Raw genomic sequence first — 20,689 nt, 5'->3', positions numbered from 1 at the left:
CCTTACCACATTGTGCTAAACTTAACCAAGAAAATGTATTACTCAAATAATTTTTAGAGAATTAAGAAGCTGCTCTCCTGCATTTGCCAATTTTGCTCTTGTTTCTTCCTGTGCAGATCTGCAAAGCAGCTTGGCACTCTCTTTGTGAACCTGTGTGTCACTGCAGAGACCCATGAGGTCTCTGCTCTCTGGTTCCTGTGGTATGTGAAGCAGTGTGGAGGCACAACCAGAATCATCTCGACAACGAATGGAGGACAGGTATCCATCCACTCCCCCACCGTCCCAATGGAAAAACACTGCTACTGAAATGAAAGATCAGCATCATCCTTCAATCATGAACTGCTGAAGTGGGAAGCAGGCTTGTGGCTTTTACAGCATTACCATGGCAGCTCAAAGTGTTTCTTGTAAGGCACAGTCTGTTGTCAGGTACCCACTGTGAGAACCCAGTTTCCAATGTAATTTTAAAACTAGACTTGTCTCTCTTTATGCACTGTTGCCATTTTCCATACACTCAATTATTATTTGGTAAGTTTGTAGGAGACCATCTGAAGTAAGCTTATCTTGAGCACTTCTTGGAAAGTTTATAAAGGAAAGTCAGAAATGCATTTTCAATTTAAAACACATACTATGCATGGAATTCATTGATCTATTCGTTCATTCAATGCCCATTTCTTGAGCCCCAGCACTGTATAAGGCACTGTGCTAGACACAGTAGGAACAGATTGGAGTTCTTAGATAATCTGCTTGGTTGTCATGTTCTGTTCTTCTCTCTCTCCCTCCTCCTCTTCTTTCTCTCTCTTCTCCTCCTCCTCCTCCTCTTTCTCCTCCTCCTTTTCTCTTTCTCCCTCTCCTTCTCCTTCTCTAACCTTAACTGAAAATTAAGGAATAGGCAGTCAGGTCAACTGTGTGCATAGCCAGGTAGAACATTTGGAAGTTTTAGCAAGACTCAGGGCAGGTGAGTACAGTGAGGTGAAATGACTTCGGTGGCTACAGAGGCAGCAGGCATCTGACCCAGGATAAGATGGGCAGCCTGCAACCGAGAGTAGGCTGGTCTGGGGGAAAGGGACATGGTGGGAGGCAGGGAAGTTCTGTGCTTGAGCCACAGAGCAAGGGAAATCAGGCTTAGGTCTGCTCAGGCAAGCTAGGGAAGAGCTTTAGGTACAGCTTCACCAGGTCCAGCTCCCAACAAAAGACTGCAGATAGGACAGACAGCAGGGGTGGTGACCAGAAAGGTGGGACATAGGGGTCATTCTGAAGATGTCCAGCTAAGGTTGGAGCCTGGGAATCTACAAGAGCATAGCTTGTAAAGTAACTTAGAAATCCTGTAATTTTGTCTAAAGACAGCAATTCCTAGTTAGAAAACCATGGTGAAAGCCACTATTCACAGCCTCAAAATGAAATGTTAGACATCTCAGAGTAGAGATATGTGAAGACAACTAGCAATTTAGCAACTTATGCCCATCTCTGCATTTCTCTTTCACCTCCTTTTCTCTTTCCAGGAGAGGAAATTTGTGGGCGGATCTGGTCAAGTGAGCGAGCGGATAATGGACCTCCTTGGAGACCGAGTGAAGCTGGAGAGGCCTGTGATCTACATTGACCAGACAAGAGAAAATGTCCTTGTGCAGACCCTAAACCATGAGATGTATGAGGTAACTGTGATATCATGAAATATATATTTGATCTTCATCCCAGTTTCCTGACATACAACTTTAAAAACTCTTAGAATCTCCAGAGTGATGTTCTTTGATGCCAATGATTGATGGCTGGCAGCCCTTAGGTAGCTTCAGGATGGGGTTGGTCACAGGAAAGACCATGGAAGGATTAGAGGGTTGGGATTTTCAGCCCCACCCCCAGCCTCCAGGGAGGGGATGAGGCAAGGGGCTGAAGGTTGAATTGATCACCAGTGGCCAATGATTTAATCAATTGTGCCTACATAATGAAGCCTCCATAAAAACTCAAAAGGACCGAGTTCTGGGAGCTTCTGGATATCTGCACAACTGGAGGTTCCTTGAGAATGGCGTGCCTGGGGAGGGCATGAAAGCTCCATGCCCCTTCTCACATCCCTTGCCCTATGCACCTCGTCCTCTGTACCCTTTGTAATATCCTTTATAATAAAACAGTAAACATGTTTCCCTGAGTTCTGTGAGCCACTGTAGCAAATTAATCAAACTCAAAGGGGTTGTAGGAACGTCAACTGGAAGCAGATTGGTCAGAAGTTCTGGAAGCTGGACTTGTGACTGACATCTGAAGGTGGGGGACAGTCTTGGAGACTGAGCCCTCAACCTGTAGGATCAGAAGCTATCTCCAGGTAGATACTGTCAGAATTGAATTGAATTCAGAGGACACATGGCTGGTGTCTGCTATAGAATTGCTTGCTTGCTTCATATGTGGGGAAAACCCACTCCACATTTGGTCACAGAAGTCTTCTGTGGTGATCGTTGTTGAGTGAGAGAATGGAAAAAAGCACTTTGGTTTGACATTTTTCCACTCAGAGTTACCAAGACACTTAAACAAGTGGGAAGAGGCCACAGTCTCATAGATAATCAAAGTTGAAGTCAACAATATCGCACACTTTATAGACAGTCTTTTTGCCAAAAGTGAAAAAGCTACCTCTAACTGAAAAAAAGGAAAAGAGAACCAGACTATTTGGGGTGGGGGAGGATTTATAAAAACATATAACGGTATTATCAACCCTCTGTATTTTGCTTTTATGTAATTAGAAAAACACAGAAAATATTATTTGGTAAATATCAAGCACCTCCTATGCGTCTGACATTATTCTAGGAGTTAGGAACACAGTCGTGAACAAAACAGATACAATTCTCTGCCCACATACAATTCTCCTTCTAGTGAAGGAGAAAGACCGTAAAGAAACATATAGTTAAAATATAAAGTATGTCAGAGAGTGATAATTAGTGTGGAAAAAATCAAGCAGCGAGGTGGGGAGAGGCCATACCAGAAAGTGGTATGGGAGAATTGGTTATGCAAGTTTAAATAAGGTCCTCAGGGAAGGCCTCACTGAGAAGGTGATATCTGATAGAGAATTGGAGGGGACGAGGGATTGAGCCATGTGGCTCCCTGAGAGAAGAAGATGGAACAGCCAGTGCCAAGGCCCTGAAGTGGGAGCAAGCCTGGTGTGACCAAGGAACAGCAAGGTGATCAAAGCGGCAGGCAGGGCGGGCGCAGTGGCTCACGCCTCTAATCCCAGCACTTTGGGAGGCCAAGGTGGGAAGATCACAAGGTCAAGAGATCGAGACCATCCTGGCCAACATGGTGAAACCCTGTCTTTACTAAAAATACAAAAATTAGCTGGGCGTGGTGGCCCACACCTGTAGTCCCCGCTACTCCGGAGGCTGAGACAGGAGAATCGCTTGAACCTGGGTCGCGGAGGTTTCAGTGAGCCAAGATCACGCCAGTGCACTCCAGTCTGGTGACAGAGTGAGACTCGGTCTCAAAAAAAAAAAAAAAAAAGAAAAAGAAAGAAAAGAAAAAGAAAAATGGCAGAACTAAGAGGAGTGAGGGCAAAAGTAACAGGAGGTGAGGTCAGTGATTTAATGGGCCCATTTCACGTGTGGCCTTGGCGATGATGGTGAGAAACTTGGCTTTGACTCTAAGTGCAATGGAAAGTCACTGGCGGTTTTGAACTAAGGAACAATAAAGGCTACTTTAGGTTTCAACAAAATCCTTGTCACTTCTTTAAGAGACTGAAAAGGGACAACGGTAGAATGAGAGGGAATCATTGGGAAAAAACAAAAGCAACAGGGCAACAACGTTTAACAGTGCTGCTTTTCTTTCAGGCTAAATATGTGATTAGTGCTATTCCTCCTACTCTGGGCATGAAGATTCACTTCAATCCCCCTCTGCCAATGATGAGAAACCAGATGATCACTCGTGTGCCTTTGGGTTCAGTCATCAAGTGTATAGTTTATTATAAAGAGCCTTTCTGGAGGAAAAAGGGTGAGTACTTTCCTTATATAAAAACCTTTAGAAGAAGGTCCAAGAAACTTGTGGCTAAGGCATGCATTTAAAAAAAAAAAAGCCAACTTTTATTTTAGATTCAGGGGTACATGTGCAGATTTGTTACATGGATATGTTGCATGATGCTGAGGTTTGGGGTATGAATGATCCTGTCACCCAGGTAGTGAACATAGTACCCAATAGGTAGGTTTTCAACTCTTGCCTACTCCTTACCTCCCCCTTTAGTAGTGCTTAGTGTCTATTATTTTCATCTTTATATCCATATGTACCCCATGCTTAGCTCTCACTTGTAAGTGGGAACTTGTGGTATTTGGTTTTCTGTTTCTGCATTGATTCACTTAGGATAATAGCCTCGAGCTGCGTCCATGTTGCTGCAAAGAACATGATTTCGTTCCTTTTTATGGCTGCATAGTATTCCGTGGTATATCCATACCACATTTTCTTTATCTAATCTACCTTTGATGGGCACCTATGTTGATTCCACATGTTTGCTATTGTGAGTAGTGCTGTGATGAACATATGAGTGCATGTGGCTTTCTGGTAGAACAATTTATATTCCTTTGGGTATATACCTAATAATGAGATTGCTGGGTCGCATGATAGTTCTATTTTTAGTTCTTTGAGAAAACTCCAAATTTCTTTTCACAGTGACTGAACTAACTTACATTTCCACCAACAGTGCATAAGTGCTCCTTTTTCTCCAACATCTCTTATTTTTTGACTTTTTAATAATAGCCATTCTGACTGGTGTGAGATGATATCTCATCGTGGTTTTGATTGGCATTTATCTGATGATTAGTGATGTAGAGCTCTTTTTGATATGCTTTTTGGCCACTTGTATGTCTTCTTTTGAGAAGTGTCTGTTCATGCATTTTGCCTACTTTTTAATAGGGTCATTTGGTTTTTGCTTGTTAAGTTCCTTATAGATTCTGGATATTAGACCTTTGTCAGGGGCATAGTTTGCAAATATTTTCTCCCATTTTGTAGGCTGTGTGTTTACTTTCTTGATAGTTTCTTTTGCTGTGTAGAAGCTCTTTAGTTTAATTAGGTCCCACTTGGCAATTTTTGTTTTTGTTGCAATTGCTTTTGAAACTTAAAGACATGTATTTGCATGTAACTGTTTTGTTAGAATACTGGACATAAAATGTTAATCCAGATTCTAAGGACAATTCTTTTGAATAAAATATATTGGCACAAACTCATGGAATTAACTTTCCTTAGAATATAACCAACTCTTTGTAAATCAACAAAATGTTTATTTAATCCTCCCACAAAATCTTGTGAAAAAAGGTGAGTAGTCTTTTCCAATTCAGTGTTTTAAAGTATGGGTTTATAAAGCCAATCACAAAGGTTGGGATTCTGAAAATTTCTTGGCTCTCTCTTACTAGTGTCGATTCTACCATATTAAATTAAATCCATTTATTCATTTGCATATTTCAACAAGTGTACTACTCAACTGGGTAGAATATTACAGGGATGCTCACTGAGGTGCTGGATTCTACAATGATGGGAATGTTCTAGAGCTGCTTTAATACACTAGCACCAGTCACTAGCCACATGTGGGTACTGAACACTTGAAATATAGCTAGTGAGACTTGGGAATCAGGTTTTAAAATTCGATTTATTTATTTATTCTTTTTTTGAGATGGAGTCTTGCTCTGTTGCCCAGGCTGGAGTGCAGTGGTGCGATCTTGGCTCACTGAAACCCCTGCCTCCCGGGTTCAAGCAATTCTCCTGCCTCAGCCTCCCAAGTAGCTGGGATTACAGGTGCATGCCACCACACCTGGCTAATTTTTTGTAATTTTAGTAGAGACGGGATTTCACCGTGTTAGCCAGGATGGTCTCGGTCTCCTGACCTCGTGATCCACCTGCCTCGGCCTCCCAAAGTGCTGGGATTACAGGCATAAGAATTCTATTTAATTTTAATTGCTTTAAATATAAATGCAAGTAGCCACACACAGACAGCACAATGCTAGAATCTTGTCATATTTGCTCTTATAGCACCCACTTTTCTTCCAAGTGGAGGCCATGTAAGAAGAGTCAGTATCTAAGACTGAGGGTGAAGGGCAGGATGTACTCCAAGGAGGAGCAGGACTGCGGAAAGAAGGTTGGAGGCAAATGGGGAAAGTGCCACAATTTTGCCTTAGGGTGCTTTTTCTTGTATACTACTCTTTTTCAGCTGCATCACAGGCTCTTCATTCTCCACGTTGCAGATAATCATGTTTAGGACTGCTATTGGATGGGTGCATCAGTTGAGCAAGTAATCTACTGTTTGCAAAGTCAGTGCAGCGATCTACCACAAAGAGCCCTGTCATTTTAGTCTTTGAATCTAATGGCTGTAACACACTGGTGCTGAATTACTTCCTCTTGTGACCCAGGTCACCCATTTTAAATGACTGGCTGGTGGCAAGTAGATAAGGTTTAGGACCAGGAATACAGTCTTCTCTTAATGAGTGTGAGTGCCTTTATTTATGGAGAGGAACTGTAACTTTCCATTCATGCCTGCAAATCTTTATCTTAGGCCTGCTATGTGCCAGGCAAGTTGTTAGGCACTAGTATCAAAAAGAAAACCCAAGATCTCCACCCTCAAAATCTGACTTGGTCCTTGTTGGTAATGAGCCTTGCATAAGACTTTTAAAAAATGATTGTGGGCAAGGCATAGTGGTGCATACCTGTAGTACCAGCTACTCAGGAGGCTGAGACTGGAGGATTGCTTGAGCCCAGGAGGTGGAGGATACAGTGAATGAGCTATGATTGAACTTCAGCCTGGGCAACAGAGTGAGACTTCATCTCTATCTCAAAAAAAAAAAAAAAAAAAAAGTTTGTTGACATGAGATAGCCTCACCAAAGCATTTGAGATTTCTTTTGAGTTACAACTTTAATGTATTTCTTCAACTGGGCACCTATTGTATGCCAGACACAGTGCTAGGCATTGAGAATTCAAAGGCACTTTTCCTTGCCCAGAAAATCCAGACTCGGGAGGAAGACAGTCATGTAAACTGGTAATTGCACAACAATGTATTGAGTTCTAGGCTATTATAGAAACACCAAGTAGGGCTCCAGACTCACATCCAATATGATTCCTGTTACATTGATAAGTGTATTCAATGACACTTATTTGAAAGCTTCTGAAATGAAATCTAAAGTTCACTCTTATAACAAGATCTTTGCTTTGCACCAGACTATGAACATCACTGCCAAAGACACTGTAATTAACTAGTAACATAGAAGCTCAGTCAATATGAGGTAACAAGATAGAAGGGTATGAATTATGCAGCCCCAACAATCCAGCACAGTGATTAGCACATATCAGGCACACAGTCAGTAATCACCAGAGTTTTGGTTTTATGTTGCTTTGTTTTGTTTTACATGTTCGGTGTGGCTTGGGTTATTAAAGAGAAGGTAACGTTTTGTATTTTGATACAGACAGCGGTAGCCAACTCTTGATTGCTTCTCCCCTCCACACCCCCACACAATCCCAGCATCATGCTAAACACTGCTTTTGTTTTCTTTTTAATTGTAGATATTTAAGGTGTACTTCATAATGTTTTGATACACATGTACATAGTGAAATGATTTATGGTCAAGCAAATTAACATATCCATTTCCTCACATGGTCACCTCCTGTGTGTGGTAAGAGCACCTGATTGCTTTTAGATTGATTATCCCAGGAAATGCTTCCCAATCTCTTAGTGTGTAACATCTTTGTGAATTGGCAAGGACGGGCCTCCTATTTTTTGCTGGCCTTCCACCGAGACATCCTGTCTAGCCGCCCTCACTGTCAGCACTCCATCCTACACCGGATGCATCAGCCCCTCATTCTAGCCCACTTCTGTGGAAGGGGGAGGCTGTTAGCAATGCATTGAATTCTTGTGGTCTCCTTGCTTTTGTTCATCTATGAACCATTTCTACTTTCCCTTAAATATTTACGTCTAATTTATATCAATTTATGTTTTCAATGGCAGAAGCTATACCTGTTTTTCTAAATTACAGAAGTAAATATAATGACCATAAAACTTTCAAAAAACAAAAGTGTGTGAAAAATGTTTCTCTTCTATTGTTCCTCCCCCTATAGGGCCGCTGTTAAAAATGTAGTTTGTTTATCCTTAAAGATTTACTGTATGCATAGGTAATACAAGTTTCACATCCCTAATCTGAAAACTCAGAATTCAAAATGCTCCAAATTCTGAAACTTCTGAAGCATCGACATGATGTCTCAAGTAGAAAATTCCATACCTGACCTCATGTGATAGGTCACAGTCAAAACTTTGTTTCTCATACAAAATTATTAAAATACTGTATAAAATTACCTTCATACTATGTGTATAAGATGTATTTGAAACATAAATGAATCTGGTATTTGGGCTTGGGTCTCACCCTCAAATCTCATTATGTATATGCAAGAATTCCAAAATCTGAAAAGAGCCAAAATTTGAAACACTTCTTGTCTCAAGCATTTCATATAAGGGATGGGGATACTCAACCTGTACTTTAAATATATGTGTGTGAGCATGCCTACATATATGTAGAGAGAACTATATGTACTGGAAATACATGTTAAATAATATAATACATATTTTATACAAATATAACTTTAATTGTAAATAAATATGTTAATATATTTTTCCAAAAACATGTTTTTAAAAAAACATCATACATCATACATATCATACTGAAATTTGCTTTTTCCTGTTAACAATACGCCATGGACATCTCTCCAAAGCAGTACATTTAAATCTACCCCCTTTATACAACTGAATAACCAGTATATCATTGTGTGCCTCATCAGAATTTGCCCAAGACATCTGCTGTTGATAGTCATTTTTCGTGTTTCCAAGTTTTTGCTATTATACACCATGCCGCAATAAACAGCATCCTCCATCTAGCTCTACATATTTGTATAGGAGCATTTCTTTTTGATAAATGCTGTAGGATGGAATTATCAAGTCAATTGACTTGGGTAGACCTGTGAAATTTTTGTTAGGGTTTCTGTCCTCTCACATCCTTGCCAGTTGATATAAGTTCCATGTTTGTCTTCTCCAAATCTCATGTTGAAATTTGACCCCCAATGTTGGAGGTGGGGCCTAAAAGCAAGTGTTTGGGTCTTGTGGGCAGATCCCTCCTGAACATCTTGGTGCCGTTCTTCTCCCTGAGGTAATAAGTGAGTTCTTGCTGTGTCAGTTCCCATGAGAGCTGGTTGTTAAAAAGAGCCTGGCGCTTCCCTCCCCTCTCTCTTGCCTCCCGTCTCACCAAGTGATCTGCACACGCCAGCTCTTCTTCACCTCCAGCCATGAGTGGAAGCTTCCTGAGGCCCTCATGAGAAGCAGATGCTGGCGCCATGTTTCTTGTACAGTCTGTAGAACCATGAGCCAAATAAATATCCTCTTTCCTTTGTATATTACCCAGTCTCAGGTATCCCTTTATAGCAACACCAGCAGTCTAAGACACCAGCTAATAATATTTAAAAAATTTTTGTCAATCGGGTAGGAGAAATTACCTCATTTATCTATAATTTGTAATTTTTATCATTAACAAGGTATCATTTTGTAAATTACTTTTGCTCATTAAAGTTTTTTTCTGTTTATATTGCAAATATTTTTTACCAGTGAATCAGTTTTTAATGATTTGTCATAAGATGGTTCCCCCTACTACATTCTATATATGGATTCTTTCTGTTCCACTGATCTTCGTCACTGGGTTCTAAATATTTTTGCAGCTCTACTTACTAAAAAATGTAGACATAAACTACCATTATAGGTATTCCTTAATTATACACAAGTACCTCTGAAAAATTGTATCGTTGTAACTATAAAACATTTGAAAAGTAGACTTTTTAAAAAGCTTAAATTGAAAAACTAGAATCTCTAGTATTTTCTTCCACTATCTAGATGTGCAGTCTACGTGTACACTCCCACTTTGGAAAGCACAGGTTTATATTATCTAATCCTATGACAGCATTGTACTGTTTTAATATCTGTAGCTTTATAATATGATTACAATATGTTATACTATGTCAGGTAGGACATTCCCTTATTATTTTTTTCCTTTAATTTTGTCCTTGGTAAACTTCTTCAGTTATTCATCCAGATGAATGTGATTATCATCTCATCAAAGCTCCTGTCTCCACACTCCTACATTACAAAAGCTTCTATTGAATTATTTTATTCTGAACATGCCTCTTTGTTACCTCCCAGAGCTACAATGGCTTTGTTTCTCTCTGAGAAAGTTAGCACTTTGGGGAAAATTTCTTCTACTACCTGAATTATTGGATCCCTCCCCCTTCCTACCCCATCCCCCATAGCTTTTCTGGTTTTCTTGTTAGTTGTGAATTTGTTTCTGCTTTTGTCTTTGCCTTTATTCTTTAATAACTTCTTTAAGTGTTTGGATGTCCTTGAATATCACTTCTCTTTTTCTAAGAGTAAGGCCCTACAAAGCTGATGAGATGTTTTTTGTGCATGGGTGGGACTCTTGAGCTTTCTATCTGCAAGTGGCAGAAATCCCTTCTGTGCTGCATAGCTTGTCCTGGCATGAACATGACTTTTCTCTCTGCCCCTTGTCCTTCACCTCCACTAAGTGCACCCACTTGACTCAGAGGCCAGATTCACTCTGAAAAGGAAGTGTCCAAGGAGCCCCTCCATCGAGAAAGCAGTATCTCCACCTTGGCCAGCCTGGCGTCCTATGCTGGTCCTGTCCAGCCGATCCCTACATGATCAGTATGCACATGTTCTTTGATCATATCTTGTCCTATTTGTCTCCTCTCTCTCTTGCCTTCTTATAACAGGGGATTCCTAAGATGGTTCTCTTGTATTTTTAAATCTTGAGTTCTTAGACTTTAAACATTTCTTCTTCACATACTTCAGTCTTTCTCAACATCTTTTCCTGCCCCAGCACATCTGAAGGACATTCAAGCACCCCTCAAGCCAGTGGCTGATTGGGACATTGATTCTAACAGGTGCACAGTGGGGCGGGGTGCAGGAGGAGAGAAAGAGACAAGTTCCCTTTAAAAGGCTTCCTGGTTTGTCTGCTTACACACATATATGCACACAGGTTGGGGAGGTCCTTTCTCTGTTCTTTCTTCCTTATTTTGAAATCTTCTTGTTGGGTTTTCTATACAACATTTGCCGCTGAGTCTTCCACAATAATTTTATTCAAACAACCTCAATTTTGCAAGGAAATGATAGAGCAGGAGGAGTGGTACACTGCAGTAATATATTGTTATAACATTTCAGACTCTGCCCTGACATTTTCACTAGTGCCCTGTTACTGTCTTTTGAAATTGTATATACAGGCACACCTCTTTTTATTGAACTTCACTTCATTGCACTTTACAGATAATTGCACTTTTTACAAATTGAAGGTTTGTGGCAACCCTGCATTGAGCAAGTTTATTGGCATCATTTTTCCAACAGCGTGTATTCACTTCGTGTCTCTGTGTCACATTTTGGTAATTCTCACAATGTTTCAAACTTTCATTATTATTATGTTTGTCATGGTGATCAGTGATCACCTTTGATGTTACTATTGTAATTGTTTTGGAGTTTCATAAACAGCACTCATATAAGATGGCAAACTTAATTGATAAACGCTGTGTGTATTCTGACTGCCCAGTCAACCAACTGTTCCCCCAGATCTCTCCATCTTCTTGGGTATCCCTATTCCCTGAGACACAACAGTAATGAAATAGGGCCAATGAATGACCCTACAGTGGTCTCCCCAGTGTTCAAGTGAAAGAAAGTGCTGCACATCTCTTGCTTTAAATCAAAAACTAGAAATGATTAAGCTTAGTGAGGAAGGCATATCGTAAGCTGAGATAGGCTGAAAGCTAGGCCTCTTGTGCCAAATACCCAAGTTGTAAATGCAAAAGAAAAATTATTGAAGGAAATTAAAAGTACACTCCAGTGAACATATGAATGATAAGAAAGTAAAACAGCCTTATTGCTGATATAGAGAAAGTCTGAATGGTCTGAATAGAAGATTAAACCAGCCACAACATTCCTTTAAGCCAAAGCCTAGATCCAGAGCAAGGCCCCCAACTCTCTTCAATTGAAGTTGAAGCTGCAGAAGAAAAGTGTGAAGCTAGCAGAAGTTGGTTCATGAAGTTTAAGGAAAGAAGCCTTCTCCCCATAACATAAAAGTGCAAGGCGAAACAGCAAGGGCTGATGAAGAAACTGCAGCAAGTTATCCAGAAGTTCTACCTAAGAACATTGAAAGAGGTGGCTACATTAAACAACAGACTGTTTTGTTTTGTTTTGTTTTGTTTTGTTTTGTTTTGTTTTGAGATGGAGTCTCGCTCTTTCACCCAGGCTGGAGTGCAGGGGCATGATCTCGGCTCACTGCAATCTCCGACTCCTGGGTTCAAGTGATTCTCCTGCCTCAGCCTCCTGTGTAGCTGGGGTTATAGTCGCACGCCACCACACCCATCTAATATTTGTATTTTTAGTAGAGACGGGGTTTCACCATGTTGGCCAGGCTGGTCTTGAACTCCTGACCTCAAGTGATCCACCCGCCTCGGCCTCCCAAAGTGCTAGGATTATAGGCAAGAGCCACCACACCCGACCGGAAACAAAAGTTTTTTGATGTAGACCAAACAGCGTTATATTGGAAGAAAATGCCATCTAGGACCTTCATAGCTAGAGAAAGGAAGTCAGTACCTGGCTTCAAAGCTTCAAAGGACAGGCTGTCTCTGTTGTTAGGAGTTAATGCAGCTGGGTCTTTAAGTTGAAGTCAATGTCCACTTACCATTCAGGAAATTCTAGGATCCTTAATAATTATGCTAAGTCTACTCTGCCTGTGGTCTATAAATGCTATCAAACAGCAACAAAGCCTGAATGACAGCCTATTTATTTATAGCATGGTTTACTGAATATTTTAAGCCCACTCTTGAGACCTATTGCTAAGAAGAAAAAAGATTCCTCAAAATGTTACTGTTCATGGACAATGCACCTGGTCACCCAAGGGCTCTGATGGAGATGTACAAGGAGATTATTGTTGTTTTCATGCCTGCTAACATAATGTCCATTCTGCAGCCCATGGATCAAGGAGTAATTTCAACTTTCAAGTCTTATTATTTAAGAAATACATTTTGTAAGGCTATACCTGCCTTACAGTCCTCCTGCCTGTCTGATGGATCTGGGCAAAGTAAATTGAAAACCTTCTGGAAAGAGTTCACTATTGTCAATGCCATTAAAAACATTCGTGATTCATGGAAGGAAGTCAATATATCAACATTAACAGGAGTTTGAAAGAAGTTGATTCCAATCCTCATGAGCGACTTTGAGGGGTTCAAGACTTCAGTGGAGGAAGTAACTGCAGATATGGTGGAAATAGCAAGAGAATTAGAATCATAAGTGGAACCTGAAGATGTGAGTGAATTGCTGCCATCTCATGACAAAACTTGAATGGGGAAGTTGCTTCTTGTGGATGTGCAAAGAACGTGGTTTCTTGAGATGGAAACTCCTCCTGGTGAAGATGCTGTGAACATTGTTGAAATGACAAGAAAGGATTTAGAATATTACATAAATTTAGTTGATAAAGCAGTGACAGGGTTGGAGAGGATTGACTCCAATTTTGAAAGAAGTTCTACCATGGGTGAAATGCTATCAGACAGCATCACAGGCTCCAGAGAAATTTTTCTTAAAAAAAAGAGTCAATTGATGTGGCACACTTCATTGTTGTCTTCTTTTTTAAAATTGCCACAGCCACACCAACCTTCAGCAGCCACCACCCTGATCAGTCAGCAGCCATCAACATAGAAGCAAGCCCCTCCACCAGCAACAAGATTACAACTCACTCAAGGCTCAGATGATTGTTAGCTTTTTTAGTAATAAAGTATGTTTAAATTATGTACATATTTTAGACATAATTCTATTACACACTTAATAGACTACAGTGTAGTGTAGATATAACTTATATGCACTGGGAAACCGAGCAATTTCTTTGACATAATTTGCTTTATTACTATATTCACTTTATTTCCTTTATCTGAAATGAAGCCCACATTATCTTTGAGGTGTGCCTGTATTTTGTTCAGGAGGGAACTGAGGAAGACACTCTTATCTAGGATAAGCTGCAATTGTTTCTCCAGTTGTTCTTGACGGGGGAATGAGTCTTTGGAGGGCATGTTTGAAATGAGAGTTTGGGATTCTATGAATTTTAGTTATACATGTCCTCTCTGCTCTGCCTCCAGATGATAAGTATACAATCATGTCATCTGCAAACAGAGACAATTTGACTTCCTCTCTTCCTATTTGGATACTTTATTTCTTTCTCTTGCCTGATTGCCCTGGCCAGAGCTTCCAATACTATATTGAATAGGAGTGGTGAGAGAGGGCATCCTTGTCTTGTGCCAATATTCAAAGGGAATGCTTCCAGGTTTTGCTCATTCAGTATGATATTGGCTATGGGTTTGTCATAAATAGTTCTTATTATTTTGAGATACGTTCCATCAGTACCTAGTTTATTGAGAGATTTTAGCATGAAGCGCTGTTGAATTTTATCGAAGGCCTTTTCTGCATCTATTGAGATAATGATGTGGTTTTTGTCATTGGTTCTGTTTACGTGATGGATTATGTTTATTGATTTGCGTATGTTGAACCAGCCTTGCATCCCGGGGAGGAAGTCGCCTTGATCATGGTGGATAAGCTTTTTTATGTACTGCTGGATTCAGTTTGCTAGTATTTTATTGAGGATTTTCGCATCGATGTTCATCAGGGATATTGGTCTAAAATTGTCTTCATTTGTTGTGTCTCTGCCAGGCTTTGGTATCAGGATGGTGCTGGCCTCATAAAATGAGTTAGGGAGGGGTCCCTCTTTTTCTATTGTTTGGAATAGTTTCAGAAGGAATGGTACCAGCTCCTTTTTGTACCTCTGGTAGAATTCGGCTGTGAATCTGTCTGGTCCTGGGCTTTTTTTGGTTGATAGGCTATTAATTATTGCCTCAATTTCAGAACTTGTTATTGTTCTATTCTTCCTGGTTTAGTCTTGGGAGGGTGTATGTGTCCAGGAATTTATCCATTTCTTCTAGGTTTTCTGGTTTATTTGCATAGAGGTGTTTATGGTATTCTTTGATGGTAGTTTGTATTTCTGTGGGATCGGTGGTAATATCCCCTTTATCATTTTTTGTTACATCTATTTGATTCTTCTCTCTTTTATTCTTGATTAGTCTGGCTAGTGGGCTGTCTATTTTGTTGATCTTTTCAAAAAAACAGCTCCTGGATTCATTGATTTTTTGGAGGGTTTTTTGTGTCTCTATCTCCTTCAGTTCTGCTCTGATCTTAGTTATTTCTTGTCTTGTGCTAGCTTTTGAATGTGTTTGCTCTTGCTTCTCTAGTTCTTTTAATTGTGATGTTAGAGTGTCAATTTTAGATCTTCCCTGTTTTCTCTTGTGGGCATTTAGTGCTATAAATTTTCCTCTAAACACTGCCTCCAGATAATAAAGAACTACTTAGAATAAGTGACTTTTCATAAAATGTCAGTGTTCAGTCCTTCTTTTTTACAGTAATGAACTGGTATTTCCTTTATACATCTTTGGATTTATTCTGATTTCTTATGAAAGAGAAAACAGGAAGCCCAAGTATTAACTGCAAGGAAAACCAGTTTTCATTAAATGGTGACCTAGATGAATTCCTAATATCATATGCTTTATTCTTCACAGAAAAGAGCTTATGGTTTGATTTTTTTCAAAAAATGCTGGCTACTTAGCCCTCCTTTGACATCAGTTTGGTTTGCCTTCATATGTTTGGAGTATGACATGCTATATTTGGCCTTTGGGCTTCTCAAGTTTAAAAACATGCACTTCATTATATCTGCAATGGATAGTTTGATAGAGTGATGAATATGCTCTTCCATTTTGCTGTTCTCTAAGATTACTGTGGAACCATGATTATTGATGGAGAGGAAGCTCCAGTTGCCTACACATTGGATGATACCAAACCTGAAGGCAACTATGCCGCCATAATGGGGTAAGGCACATTTATGGTGTTGTGGTTGCTATTCAGTGTTGACAAGGTAATCACATACTATTAACAAATGTGCCCCAAACTTTGTTAAGTGATTTTTTTTTTTTTTTACCCAGTGGCACTATTTTTCAAATTCGGCAGTATAAAACTTATTACTGGTTCTTTTCTAAATAATGTCTTCCAATGAATAAATATCTAGGTAGGAAGCAGAATACCAATAACATTTTGAAATTTTTGTGTTAATTTTCTATTAGTATTTAGTGTTGGGGGTAGAAACATTTTGGTGACCCATCTTTTGTTGAAGGCATGATAAAAAGACCTGACTTGGGGTGTTTTACTAAGAGACTTCTTATGGAGGCTGTGTGGGCATCCATGTTACTTAAGTGGGATGCTGAGATTTCTGAGTCTCAGTAGAGAAGAGCCAAGACCAGCCTAGTCTTCAGCTTTCCAGGGAAGACCAGCACATGGGAAGGGAAGACCAGGATGTTCTGGCCCAGAGAGGTGGTGACCTGGAGTATCCAAAATTAAGATGGGCCCTAGGACATGTATGAGTTTATCTCAGAGAGAGCCAACAGTCAGAACAGGGAGATCAAAGCCAATTGTAAGTTGAAGGCAATCATGGAGCTAGAAATTGAGATGGAATCTAGAAGATTGGGTGCTAGGGAGACACCACGGTGGAGACAAAACCAAAGAGCAAGGACTGGATGAAATTGGAAAGGCTCAGACATAGCCTTAAGTGGGCATTTGAGGCTCAAGGATTATTCTTATTGACCACCAGCTGGGTGAGGGGAAGTGGGTCAGCCATAGTGTTATCCAAGGCAAAAATTATGGCCAGTCATCTACTTCTAGTCACTTGACTCCTTGAAGTTAGAAAGTGCTCTTCAGTGTCAGAAATTTGACATGTAAATCAAAAACTTTGAACGTAAGATAAGTTAGTATATAGTTTATTTCTTTTGGTAGACTTTTAACTGTGTAAACTGGGCACATGTGTAGCTACAAAAATGAGGCTAGGATGAAAGCAACCATTAATTTCTCCCCTTTTTCTTGTTTGTATGTTTTAGATTTATCCTAGCCCACAAAGCCAGAAAACTGGCACGTCTCACCAAAGAGGAAAGGTAACAAAAGAAGTGCTGCTTCTTTCGTTTCTTCCTTCCTTTCCCCCGACTCTGTCCCTCCCTCCCTTTTCTCCTTCTTTCCTTCTTTTCTACCTACTTGCCTGCCTTTCATTTTTACTTAACTTTTTAACTTACAGACTGCCTAATTATATGTGTATTGCCAATGCTACTTGTTTGCTATGTTAATTATAAGGGTCTTGCTGTAAAAGACATAGTGCTGATAACTTAAGAACCAAAGTTTTCAAATTAATATTTATTGAGTTTATTGTACATAAGACACTATGCTAGGGGCTATGGAGAATATGAAAATGGATATAACCCAGGGACTGAAAATTTGCTTGTGAAAGAGATAAACCAGGTAGAAAAATTACTGTGTTGTGGGGAAGTCTGCTGTACATAATACACGAATGATGCATAACAATTACGGATTATAGATACAAAGGGACTAATTTCTCTGGAGGTGGCACTTTCTTCTTGCAATTAGTGTTCACCACTGCCAATTATTTATTCCCACACCACTGCTAATAACGTATTTACCAGGAAAGAGCTCCTGAATGATATTATGATGCATGCTTTCCGATTCCATCAGGGTTCTCCTCCATGACCAGTGTTACCTCTGCACATGGCCAGGGCTGTAGCGGTCTGCCTGGTCTTCTTCCCTAGAAATATCCCCCATATTCATAAGATCATGAAGGTAGGATGTTTTGTCTGATTGGCTCACTGCTGGGTTTCCAATGCCTGGAACAAATCGTTTCGCACTTTGCCTTTTGATCCTGTTTATGGCTTATTCATTTTATACTATAATAAAATTTTATCTTTTTATGTAGTTAAATTTATCCATTTTAAAACCATGGTTTCTGAGTATCTATCATGCATAGAAAAGACTTTCTCATTCCAAGATAATTTTTTTAGAAATCACCCATTCTTCCATTCGTTTTATGGTTTTACCTGTTATATATAAATCTTTGATCCTTCTGAAATATACTTTGGTGTAAGAAAATAATGTAAGCATCCAACTTTATTTCTTTCATGGGCAGCTGTTTGTCCCAGTGCCATTTCATTGAAAAATATCTTTTCCCCGTGGGCTTAAAATGTCCACCTTTATGAATTCTAAATTTCCTTATATATTTGGTTCTACTTCTGTACTTATTTCTTTGCTGTTTCTAGCCATTCCTCTGCTTGCAGCAAGTTACTTGATTCGTATAAAAACAAAGAAAAAGACAGAAAGAGAGAGAAGGAAGAGAGGGAAGGAGAAGAACTTAGTCATTTTCATAAACATTTGTTTCATAAACATTTTGTTCATAAACAAAAGGGCTCCTGGATTTAAAATAATAAAATAATACTGTAATTCAGGCAATGCATCACTTTACTTTCTTGAAGACTTACCAGCAATCCTGTGTGATTAATATTTGTGACCTCAAAGATTTAAGACATCTGAAATGGAACAAAATGCCTTGTTTTGAAAAATTAAAATGAAATGTTGGAGTGGAATCAATGGCTCGTGGAGTCTTTTTTATGAGGGGATAAATGCCTCTTTCCCACTTTTTCTTTCCTTCCCTTCTTTCCTTTATTTTCACTTTTGCCTCTTCTCGTTCACAGGTTGAAGAAACTTTGTGAACTCTATGCCAAGGTTCTGGGTTCCCCAGAAGCTCTGGAGGTAAGGCTGCTTCCCAACCCTATACTAAGGGTGAGAGATCTTTCTTTGTCCCCAAGGGGCTAGCAGGGATAGGTTGATGCAAGTTGGGGTCCTGAAGTTCATGTTTTTCCCAATATATTTGGAGAGGCATCTACACAGGACTGGTCAATTTACAAGTGGTTCCAGAGAGTGTGGGTCCTGGCTGTGCTGGTGGCAGGTCAGGGACCTTGCAACATGCTATGGTTTAGGTGGTGCTACATTGTCCCTGAATTCAGAGTTTCTTCTTGGAAGAGGGCATTGGGTCACTCTGCTTCCAGTTCTGTTAGGAGGGTAAAAGAGGGGAGCTTCTACTACCCATAGGAAGATCCTAGATCCTGGCAGCCAGGATGAGGATGAAAAGGGCTTTTTCCCCCTCTTTGGTGATCTTGTAAAAAGGGCAGAGTCTCACTCCTGTACACAAACCTATACCTACCCCATCCCCCACAGTTAAAAAATAAGATTACCTGCCCCTACTCCTGCATGGCCCCTTTTCTGCCTTGTTTTACCCTTGAACATGAGAGATGTAAAGAAGACAGGCTGGCTGGCTGGCTGCCAGTTGAGTTTTCTAGACACCTTTGGAAGTAGCCTGAAAAAACGGTGATCTTCAAATGAATCAAGTAGAACTCTAAGGTGGTTAAAGGTGGGATGGGGGCAGGGTAGGGGGCATTTGGTGACAGTCAGAGGGCCCAAAGTACTCATAACAATTACCCATAATCACCTCCCTCATCAGTATTTAAAATGATGAATTGGCATTCTCATGACATTCATCAGACTATTAAGTTTTTAATATTTTGACATAGACTATGCCACCTTTTGAAAGTGATTATTAAATCCAGTTATCTGTGAAGCATTTGAAGACAATAGAGACCAATGTACAAATGAGCAGTTAATGCATGAAAAAAGTCTAATGAGGAGGCTGAGAATGTTTAACTTGTTAAGCCTCTTAAATCCAAATCTCTGTAGTATATACCATAATCTAGTTGAGCAGCTACATGACTTAGCCCTATTACTCTAACACTTACTTTGCTTAGCTTTGGAGTGACTTGCTTCCTCCTGGTCAAGTTGTTGTGTCTTTCAAATTTGTCATTTTTGTTCACTATTTTAAAGCAAAATTCTCTCCCTCCCTCCTTGCCCCACCATTGCAGATCTTCTGTACTTGATACAGGCAAAACACATGCTCTTGATGTTTCTTGGAATTGTTTCTCAGCAAATAAACTGGAACAATTAGGGGAAACAATATGAATGAGGAATATGCTTTGCTTTTTTGTTGTTGTTGTTGTTTTGTTTTTTTGCTTTCATATACCATTTAGCAAGTTTAAATATAGGCATAGCCTCCAGGCTCAAGGATATTGAGTAAAGTATCAAAACAAAAAATACAGTATATACTCACCAGGAAAAGCACTTAACATCTGTTAAAAATTATTAGTTTTCTGTTTAAAAATGCCATTCAATGGTAGAGATTTGGAGAATAAAGAGTGTGGAGTTGATTTAAAAAAAAAAAAAAAAAGCCATTCAAGAGATTTCACCCTGGTAGATATTCAAACTTTTTGAAGTTGCATTCTGAGACACTCCCAGGCTAGAGCAGTTTGTTAATTGAAGTTCCTCCAACAACTCGTGAGATGGGAGTTTGGGGAACTTCAGTTGGAGAGGAAAGCGTTTGTCCTCATATTTTGAAAAAGGCTGATCATTTTTCATTTGAGAAAGTCCCTTTTCCTAATAAGGGTGTGGATGATTAATTCCTGATGATAAAAATAAGTTGGTCCTGTTCTTGTTTGCTCTTGGCATGGAGAGGGCCGCTTGTTTAATTTTTGCTTTGGTGTCTATTTTGTGGAAGGAAGAAATTCCTGGGAACAAGACACAGTGAAAGATAAAGTCCACCCTTTCTTCTCATTGGTTGCAGACAGCCAGGGAAGCTTGCTTAGGAGGTGGATGTAGCCGTCAGGTGCTACGGGGTGTAGCATGGT

At 39.8% G+C, this 20,689-nt stretch overlaps 1 protein-coding gene across 4 annotated transcripts in view; it reads left to right on the top strand.

The window, feature by feature from the left end:
- Positions 1-20,689, top strand: part of MAOB (monoamine oxidase B) — a 713,383-nt gene that overhangs the window by 681,339 nt on the left and 11,355 nt on the right. For all 4 annotated transcript variants that reach the window (XM_050775651.1, XM_050775652.1, XM_050775653.1 and 1 more), the window contains 6 exons: positions 117-258; positions 1,500-1,649; positions 3,798-3,957; positions 15,842-15,938; positions 16,997-17,050; positions 18,650-18,707. In XM_050775651.1, the coding sequence (XP_050631608.1) occupies positions 117-258; positions 1,500-1,649; positions 3,798-3,957; positions 15,842-15,938; positions 16,997-17,050; positions 18,650-18,707 (661 nt within the window). The remainder of the gene's footprint in view (positions 1-116; positions 259-1,499; positions 1,650-3,797; positions 3,958-15,841; positions 15,939-16,996; positions 17,051-18,649; positions 18,708-20,689) is intronic.

The sequence above is a fragment of the Macaca thibetana genome, chromosome X (assembly GCF_024542745.1).
Source record: "Macaca thibetana thibetana isolate TM-01 chromosome X, ASM2454274v1, whole genome shotgun sequence".
Classification (NCBI taxonomy): domain Eukaryota; kingdom Metazoa; phylum Chordata; class Mammalia; order Primates; family Cercopithecidae; genus Macaca; species Macaca thibetana.
The sequence above is the reverse complement of the archived record's forward strand: the minus strand, read 5'-3'. Positions and strand labels throughout refer to the sequence as shown.